The 9,997-nt window shown below is 46.4% G+C and overlaps 1 protein-coding gene across 1 annotated transcript; it reads left to right on the top strand.

The window, feature by feature from the left end:
• Positions 1–2: 2 nt before the first annotated feature.
• On the top strand, positions 3–1,951 carry NDUFA8 (NADH dehydrogenase (ubiquinone) 1 alpha subcomplex, 8, 19kDa; the record flags this gene model as incomplete). Its single annotated transcript, XM_009892352.1, has 3 exons — positions 3–31; positions 1,053–1,218; positions 1,704–1,951. Coding segments are annotated over 3 exons (333 nt in total), but the record flags the coding sequence as incomplete, so codon positions are not given.
• Between the last annotated feature and the right edge of the window lie 8,046 nt (positions 1,952–9,997).

The following is a 9,997-nucleotide window of genomic DNA, read 5'->3' as shown; positions in this document are numbered from 1 at the left end:
AGTTCACCCAGTGCGCTCTCGACTTCTTCAGGTGAGCGGGAATCTCCCGGCCAGGCTCCCCCGGCGGCCGCCCGCCTCCCACTGCCCGGCGGAGGCCCTCGTTTGCCTTGAAGGTGAAGGTCTCTCGGGGGTTCTCCCGGTGTAGCTCGTCCTTGCCGAGCTTTGTTATTCGAGCGCTGGCTCTCACTGGGTTTGATTAAAAATGCTGCTACCACCATGGCCTTCAGAGTCTTTATTGTTCATTCTTAAACTTTAACGCTTGAGAATAGACGCTGTTCCCTTTTTGGTTTTCTTTTATTTAGTTATACTTTAATTTATCCTTTCATGTGAAGCTCCATGGCCTCTGCTCCTGAGTAGGTGGCTCAGTTTTTTGTTGGGGTAGCAAAGGAATCCTGGGGGGCAGCGGAAGGCTTGCTGCTTCTGCGTCTTGCATTTGTGTTATGAAATCCAGGAAACTGACCTCTGCTTTGCATTGTCTCTCCTCTCTGTTTCACTGGTGTACTACTGTGAAAGCTCAGGTAGACACACAGTTTACCTCTTGTGACCAAAAATGTAGATCAAGGCACATGCCAGTGTCATGTTCTTAAGTTGCTAGCAAAAGGCCTAGTTTAATTAGCTCAAAGTATGTCCACTTCTGGTATAGCAGCTGGTAATCAGAAACCTCTGTCCTAAGCATGTCTTTTTGAGCTTGAGACACCAAATTAATTTGGAAGCATTAGAGAATTGTATGCTGTATATTAGGTTGCTTGGCAGAACAGAGATTCCATATGGAGGAGCTGTGTACATTTACCTAGCAAGAATACCTTACACATATTAGTTAAGTTACTGCTATCCCTCCTGTAGCTACAGTGATACAAATTTTACTAGTATTGGTATGAAGTTCTGGTTAATGATGCTTCAAATACTGAATTCTCTGAAGACCTTAAATGTTCCTGAGAACTACTTGCTTAAAACTACAAAAACACTATCACAAGTTGAGGTTTGAATGAGTGAAAAACATTAAATTCACAACACTTGCTAACGATTTTCTTTCTGTGATCTTTTTCTTACAGGAAGATTAAGACTCACTGTGCAGAGCCATTTACTGAGTACTGGACATGCATTGACTATACCAACTTGCAGGAGCTCCGTCGATGCCGAAAGCAGCAGGCAGTATTTGATAACTGTGTGCTGGAGAAGTTGGGTTGGGTGAGACCTGATCTGGGACAGCTATCTAAGGTAACTTCATACCTTTTTGATCAGATAGCCAGATTCTTCTCTTCCTTCTTACGGACATTCTGTCTGGACGAGGTGTCAAACACTTCTCCTGACCAGAAGGTGATTCATGAACTCAGCGCTGGAAGCTTGTGAACTAGAAGTCAAAACTCTTGTCAACGTTCTCCAGGGTTGCTTTCCCAGAAGATTTGAACTTCTCTTAGACAGTGCCACTTACTGTTAGGTTTTTGCTCTTTCTAGCGCAGACGCCTTTTCTTTAGGAGTGAAGCTCACACACACAGAGAACTACTCTGTAGTTATGAGTGAAATGCGCCCCCCCCCCCCCTTTTTTTTTTTTTTAAGAAGTACTCTGTAGATAGGAGCTCTAATGAAATCACCAGTGTGTCATTTGGTACTTCTTGGTAGTTCTTCCTTTAAGTTCTGACTCAATCTAGCTTTTCTATTAAATACTGTGAGAAGTTGTATCATTTCTTTTTTTTTCTTTCCAGGTCACGAAAGTGAAGACAGACCGTCCTATGCCTGAGAATGTCTATCACTCTAGACCTAGACCAGAGCCAAATCCACCCATTGAAGCAGAGCTGAAGCCTTCTCCATTTGGCAGTAGGCTCTTTTTCTGGTCCTGGTAAAATGGGCAGACTGTGCTGTAACTGAAGTGCAAAGGTGTATTGCTTGCAAATGTAAATTGTCCAGTATGCATTGGGTATAACTTCAATCATTAAAAAACCCCAAACCGTTACATGGCTTAGTTGTCTTTAAACATACTTACACATCAGAGCAACCAAAAAAAAATGTATTTCCCTGTTTCACACAGTGCTCTCTGCAGCCATACAGCCCTTAGGACCATCTTAACACTAGTAATGTCAGTTGCTGGCAGGCTTGTCTGAGACGTGTACATACGTAACCAGAGTCTTTTGGCTGCCCCTTCAAACAATCAAAAACTGGCATGAGACTTTACTTACTTACTGATGGAGTGAGGAAGCTTTGAGAACCAACAAGTCATTAGTGTCTTCCCTTAGTCTTGCAACTGAGAAATGTGCATTTTTTTCCAAGGGACTCCTGTATAGGTTTAACTTAAAATCTGTCTTGGAGCAAGGATTTAGTCTGGATATGTGGCTTTTGCTAGGTATGAGGTCAGTACTGTTTCTGACATAAAGGTCCTTGTTCTACTTACCAGCTACTCATTCCTCATGCAGTTTGGTTAGTGGATTCCTTTTTTTTTGGTTTTGTTTATTTTTACTGGGGGAACACAAGCTACTTCATCAAAAAAATTCCTCTATATTTATACTACTTTTAAGGAAACATTACATCCTAAAGGATCTTCCTGTCTCATTAAGCAGTGCAAGAAGGTGGCTTGTCTTCTGTCTCCAGGCTCTGACTTGTGGGGTTTGGGGCAGATCCTTCCCCTTGTTTCACTGTGAGAGTCTTTTTGATAAGTAAATCAGCTTTCTTTTAATTTATCTTTTCTACATTATCTCAAAGTCATATGTTTCATAGGAAGTAGATCTAGTCTTTCCTCGACTTCCACCCAGTAGCAAGAACCTTATTAAAAAGGTCAGAAAAAATTAAATGGACTTGTTTTCACAAAGCCACGTGGAGTTTAGCTTGCTCTGAGCCAGATGGTGTAGCCTGAACCATAGCAAAGACTTGGAACAGTGCATTGCTCCTTGGGTAGCGTAGCCGTTATTAGGATCTGAAGAGTTACCATCTCCATGTTTGGGGTAGGATTAAACTGTAATGGGTCTGTAGCTGCAGCATATGTTTCTGATCCATGGAGCTACAGGGAAAATAGTATAACATTTGTCTAAAAATAGCTTGTGCACTGTGGCTTATGGGTTCTTGCTACTTTCTGCTTGGGTGTGCTGACTGAAACTCAAAGCAGGTGCTATGGCATACATGTTTGCATTTTAATGTACGTATCGTACTGTCTTAGCAGCTCCTTGTCTAAATCTGTGAAACGGTGTGCACCTTTGCAGTTTCTCCTTCCAGATCACTGCCAGCATTTCAGAGCAGCCACGTATTACTGGAGAAAGATAACCCCTTTTCTGCAGAGATTGAAATTAGGACAAGCTTGAGGTCTAATTACATTCAGCTGAGTGAGTGAAATGAGGTTTGGCCAAGTAGAGGATAAATTGTTCTGGGATGTTAACACGTGTCGCATCTGATCTTTTGTTGCTGACCCACTCCAACAGTTAGGCAACCTCGCAGAAAGACTTTTTAGATATTACTTACTATGTTTTGCTAATAAGTTACTATTGTCAGCATAATGTATGAAACATTGCACTGCTGAACATCTGCTTTTGAATAAACAGGCATGGGCATTCCAGTAGTCAGCCCCTAATCATAATTAAAGAGTATTTTTCCCATTAAATTGCTTCTGAAAAGAATGACATGTGTAAATAGGGGGACAATTTTTTTAAACAGCTTTTTATGAACCCCACCCTTAAGTTACCTGGTACTGTAAGCAAAAAAAAAAAAAAGATAGTGATTTATGCTGCAACCTCAAAGGTTTAAGATTGTTCATCTATTTCATGACAGCTGAATCTGCTGCCTCTTGGGTCAGAGGTGGCTGATGCAGTAACGATGCATTGGCCACATTTTAAAATGAGGATTAAGTATCTGCTCACCTGGATTCCCACTTCAGTTTCAAGCAGGAGTGGGCAGGTGAATATGCAAAAGAGAACAGAAGAGGAGGACAATGAAGTGATAAAGTCAAGGAGAATTCAGCTGTATTGTGAGCACTTCTTTCATTAACCTATTTGAGATAATTGCTTCTTGTTTTTATCTCTTGGCTGAACCTCTGTGAAAAAGTGTTGCCAGAGGTCTGTTTCTTGGTGCTTCGGACAGTGCCTGTACGTAGCTATTTCTGTTCAAAATCGTTGTGTGGTTTTACTCAAACATAGATGCCCCCTTTGGACCTGTAATGTTTTCTTGGAAACTTTAGAACAAGTGAATGTCGAGATTGAGTAAAAACCATAAAAGTATTTTTGAGGAATGTATCTTGACATCTTTTTGGCAGATGCAGAGCAGACGCGTACAGATTCAACACAGATACTTTACTGGCAATGTGAGAAGTGTTATTTGTTATGTTGTAGGCTGATAGCTCTGCCAGAGCTTCTAATCACATGTGTTAAATTAGCAAAATTTTAAGCCAGTGTCGTGGTACCTTGCCACACCGTGGGCTAGATTACGCAGAACCTGCTCTGTTCTTTCAGATTATGGATGGGAAAAGTAAAATCGTAGTGTATTTTCTAATCTGAGTATGGTAGGAGCGTGCATTTCTGGCGCAGTGGAATTGTGTGGCGCTAGCGCAACAGCATCCTTCTGGAGAGAAAGTCCCCCTCCAAGACACCTGGTGGTTTGACGTACCCTGGTCTCAAATGGTTCTGCTTAACTCAGGGCAAAAGGGCTGGAGAAGGTGCACTGTTAGCCAAAAAGGCCAGGAGTCCAACAGCAACTCCCACTCTGCTTAGAGCCTCCAAATCTGAGCAAGTGGTGGCAAGTAATTCATTTGAGTTAGCTCTCTTGCCAGTTTCATAGTTGTGTTGCATGTCATATTATCATCCCTGATAAAGAAGCGACTCCTGGGAGTCAGTTCAGGTGGAACTACCCTGTCAAGCATTTGTAAGCTGAGATTGGCTAGGGGCAAAAACTGTTCTGGTACTCCTCTGCCTTCAACTGCAATATGGCTCTAGAATGGAAAAATAAGGTAGGTTGGGTTTTTTCCCCCCATTCATAAGAAATTAAAAACCTGCATCTATACCAAGGATTCATAATTTTAAAGAACCTTTACAGTCAGAACAAGGATACTGCTATAAAGCCAAAGAAGAAATTGGGAGCTCAGGATAACTTTGTAAAATCCTTTTGAAAGCTTGCTGTGTGCTCTTGTACTAGAAGCATTCTGAAACTAGAATCCATCTGGATACTAATAGGAGATTTAAGACTCCCTCTTGTGGCCGCATTAAGCTGATCTTGGGCATCTGTGTGAAGATTTTGCCATCATGAAAGTCCTAAGGCTCCTTCAGTATTGCTAATAGAAACTTGATTAGGTCTTTTGTCTCTGCTACAAAATTCACTTGAACATTTTCTCAACTTGATTTTTCTTACATATGAAAACTCTTGAATCCAGTATGAAGTGAGAAGAGGAAGAAAAGTGGTTTGAAAACGTTCTGATCACCTCAATCACATTTGTTGTGACTTGAGGAAGTTAAGGCAGAGCCAAAGCCGATGGAGGAGGGTGGCAAATCCCAATGTAGATTATATTTGCTTCTCTGACTCCAGAAAGGGGGTGTCCCTGATGCTGCAGAGGACAGGAGGATTCTGAAACTGCGGGGCCAGTGCTAGCAGTGTGAGAGGCAAACACGGGAAGCAGGTTAATTGCAATTCAGGTAAAAACACGTTATTTCTTTTTATTAAGAATAGATACGACCTTACTGAGTGGTCTTAATGATGCAACCTTGCCCTTCTGTTAATAGTTTTATGGTTTTTCATGTGAGCCCTTCTAGCCGGGGACTTGATCTGAGTCTGTTTTAAGACACTTTCTGCATGGTTGAGTGTGGTACAAATAAGTACGTTTGGCAAAGGGAGAAGATCTGAGAAAATACAGAACAGCAAACTAGAAGCAAAAAGCCTGTAGTGTTATTTTGGATATGAAGGCAGTAAATCAGCCCCACAAGCAGAAGTGGGAGCTGACGGGGGGGTGGCTCCCAGACCCCAACGGTGGGTCAGCAACACAGCTCACTTGATGGTGCAGGGGTTATTCCTGCTTTTGGTTTCTTTCTGCTTCAACAAGTTCCTTCGCTCCCTTACATGTGTTCAAAAAGCTTTGGCAATCCTAACGCATCGATCGGTGCAGGTTCCTCTTGTGTATGTCTGTGCTTGGTGAGAGCAACGCAGCGAGAGCAGGCGATGAGGAGAGCTGTGTTGTCTGTGCGGTCCGAGTCTGCCCGGGGGGTTGAGAGCTGCTCCCAGCTACGGCAGGGCTGGGACAGAAGCAGAAACTGCTGGGACATGGAGAGTTTTGCTCTACCTGACTGAATCCAGGAATAAGGGCTCAAAGAAAAGAAATGAGAGCACTCAATAAGGTAAAAGCTCTTCTGTCTTGCCTGCAACCCAAGCATCTCCCCATCGCTGCTGCCCTCGTCTGCGAAATAGCTTAGATCACGTTTGTCTGCATTGGTCTGTTGCAGATGCCTGAACAAAAGGATTCCAACCTGCGTGTTCCCGTGCTCTTGGCTGGGCTGGCAAATGCAGGTGGTTCAAGCGAGTGTTTCGTTCACGCTGTGTTCTGCGGCACAAAATGGCGAACAGCTTTTGCTGTTTTGATAGGGTTTAAATTCATTTCTCCCTTCTCACCAGGGGAAATGAGGGCTGGGAAGAAGGGCCATGCCTGTTGCTTTGTTAAGCTCGGCTTTGGATCTGATTCTGGCACCAAGAATGGAAATAAAATACAGGGAAGGGGAGCTTTATAAAAGAGCTATGGGTTTGCTCCCAAGTTGATAGGTTAAACCGTACAAAACACTGACTCCGAGGCATTGCTCTAATATTTGTAAAATCAGCATGGCAGCTCTGTTAAGGGCTATGAGTCACCCTGAGGGTGGTTCAGCTCTTTATAAGTAGTAGCGCAGCCTTCTGCTTCCATGCGAACGGGAGCGAGAATTTTAATGGAGTCAGAATTACCCCTTTGGTTAGAGCACCGTCTGACCTCTGCTTTGTTCTCGCTGCCTCCCGTTTACAGCTGTGTGGAGAGTGGAACCTGACCCATCTTTGTCTGGGAGAAAAGGACTGGACGGAGCCCTTCAACGTGAATCACATCGACTGTAACCGTGTCCCCTCCGCGCCGTCCCTCCTGTCCCCTGGCCCGCAGCTCTCGCCAGGCTCCTGCGTCTGAGCTCTGCCCGGCTGCTCCTGCGGGACGCGGTCAGGTGTGGCCCGACTTGGCTTTCGTTTTCAGGAAGCCGCTGACAGCAGACCTGACCCTGGCCATGTGCACGCAGCGGGAGGCTCTGCCGGTCCCCAGGCACGGCCTCAGGCGCTCGTGGCAAGCCTGCGCTCCAGGCTAAACAGAGGAAGGTGAGGGTCAGCAGCAGAGAGCTCTGCCCAAGGCTCAGGAAGCACATTTTGGCAGAGGAAAGAAATACAATACAAGCAGGGAGGGAAACTCAGCTTCCATCCAACCCTCTCCAAGAAGCTTTTGGCTCCCTACAGCTGCCGGAGTCTTTACTATCGGTTATTGGGCTCTTTATTGTTACAGGCTTTCATGTGTTTGTTTTCTGTGTTTTACACCAGTGTGCTGTGGAGGGGAAAGAACGGGGCAATGCCGGAGTGGCAGGGACCGGAGGGTAGAGCCCTGCGCTGGGGAACAGGCAACCCGGCTTCCCTTTCCTGCCTGTCTCTATCTCATTGTGTGGCCTTGGGGCATGTCACTTCCCTCTCTGCCCCGGCTCCTCTGTGCCATGGGGTGGTTCCACCCAGCAGAGCGCTCTCCGCTTGTTTACTCGTCTTTGTCCTTGTGAAGTGCCTTGGAGGAGTCTTCGGGGACGCTCTGCCTGGCCATGGCAGGCACAGACGCGTCGCTCACGGGGAGCCGTGGCCGAGTGCTGTACTCCGTCCACAGAGCAGCAGGAGCCACGCACAGCGCGGGCGTGCGGGTGGGGAGGGATGTGGCGGACCCATCACCCGGCCCTGCTGGCTCAGCTGCCTGCTCTTCAAAACGCTTTCCTCTGCAGACTCTGCCCCTTCTGCCCTCCGTACGCGTGCTGGCGCGCAGACAGCTCTGTGACGGGGAAGGCAGTCAGAGATCTCACTGAGGGATGGAGGATGAGGAGCATCACTCTGAGCAGTCGTGGAAGGGTGTTTCCCAATTCTGAGCACCCCGGGGTCCCTCCTGCCTTTCAGAGACCATAAGGGCAACAGCCGGCTTTCAGCCCGGAGCCGTTCTTCACAGCGGTGGCAGTGCGATGGATGGCAATGGCTGCGCGGAGGGAGCAGGGGAGGCAGTTACAGGAGCAAAGGTCCCCCAAAACACATGTAGCGTCAGCGCACAGCGCTTGTCCTCGCAAACCCCACTCTGCTCCCCATCATCACTTGCTCAGAGCCTTTGTTTCTTCTAACCATGAGTGAAACCAGTTGTGGGATGCTGTGTTCAGGGCATGACATAATCTGAGTCTGGGACTCCGCTGGAGGAATCCTTTTGAAGATTTACTAGTCTGGCTAATTACAGTAAAACTATGAAGGTGCTGCGCTCCAAATGATTAACAGTTAATAAGTGGAGGTTTCTGCTTTCTTGCGCTTTTTGCTAGGAAACAAACCAGAGCAATTCTAGCTACGTCAGTGGCGTTTGCTTTTAGGAAGGGGGTCTGTCAGGGGAGCGCTAACACGTTTTCACAAAGCCACTGTCCATCTCTGTGCTGCTGGTAGCAGGTAATTTGATTAAAAATACAAGTCACTTCCTTGCTCCTTTCTTTCTACGTTGCCTTTCTGCGTTTCTTTAAGCTTGAGCAGTGACAATAGCCTGCAGGATTTATTTGTTGTTTGTTGACATTTTCACTTTCTGATGTGCATCCTGACGTTACCCGGTAGAGTTCAGCTTGTGTCAACCACAGAGGGATGGTTTGAGGAAAGGCAGCATTAGCTGGAAATGCCCCTTCCACCCTCCTTTCCTCCCAAAGTGCCCACGTTAATAACACACTTGAAAATTCTGAATTTGAATATCCACTTCCATATATAGTCCTGTTTAGCTGTTATTGTCCTTAAGATATTTATTCTATATCCATTCCAGCATCTTTATCGTATTTTTGAGAGGATGTGTCATTATGTGTCATCTGTCGTAAGTCTGCAGTGTCTCATTCTCTGCAGCGTACCGGTCTGCCACATCTCTGTGTTCCTGCCCACCCAAACCTGCCTGCCGGCGTGCTGCCCTCTCGTCTCCTCTTGGTTTGCAGGAGCTGCCCTGGAGCTGTGGCAGGGTCACGCAGGTTGGTGTCACACCGATAGCTGCAGCATCCACGGTTCATCGGTGTGAAATTCTGTGTGCTAAATAGAAGCTGCGAGAGGTGGGTGTGTAGATGTGGCAAAGTGATGAGAGAGGGTTCTGGGCTAAGCTGGTGGGTGGAGGCAGCAGCGTGACACCCCCGAGACTCTGAAGCTGTGGAGAACCTTGGTAACGTCACGTTCTTTCTTGGGGTTTCTTCCATCCATCGCAGGCCAACCGCCCCATGGGTCTATGGGGGAGAAAGGCCAGGCCCCACAAGGGCCGCTGGAGCCCCGTGGCCACCTGTGTCCAACATTTCCAGGGTACTGGCAGCGCCCGAGGAGCAACCAGAGCTACCGGGTCCTGGCCCTGGGCCGAGCCCGTTGGTGGGATGTGGGTGGCTGAGCCCCGGTGCGGCAGGCAAAGTGCTGTCGGAACAAAACTGAATTGAAATGATTCTTTTCCTCTCCCCTCGGCCTGCGAGGAAACCTTTTTCCATTTACTATAAAACATGGTCCTTAATAGTGCTGAAGTGTTCTACGTATTTTAAATAAACATGAGTGGATTTGAGCCCAGGAGGACATGAAAGAATGCAGCATTTGCGGGGTACCGGCCCGGCACACATGTCAGCAATTTGGCTGCCTTGTGTACTTTGGCTTTTAAAAAAGCATTTAAAAGTAAACAAATGAAGGAAAATCTGGCAGCTGGATTTCAAAGTAAATTGCTTTCAGCTGATATACCCCGTTTCCAGCTTGCTTGGGTAGTATCAAGCCATACACATCCAGCGAGAAAAGCAAGCGGCCAAGGAGAAGA

The sequence above is a fragment of the Charadrius vociferus genome, unplaced genomic scaffold (genome assembly GCF_000708025.1).
Source record: "Charadrius vociferus isolate BGI_N301 unplaced genomic scaffold, ASM70802v2 scaffold549, whole genome shotgun sequence".
Taxonomy (NCBI): domain Eukaryota; kingdom Metazoa; phylum Chordata; class Aves; order Charadriiformes; family Charadriidae; genus Charadrius; species Charadrius vociferus.
The sequence above is the reverse complement of the archived record's forward strand: the minus strand, read 5'-3'. Positions and strand labels throughout refer to the sequence as shown.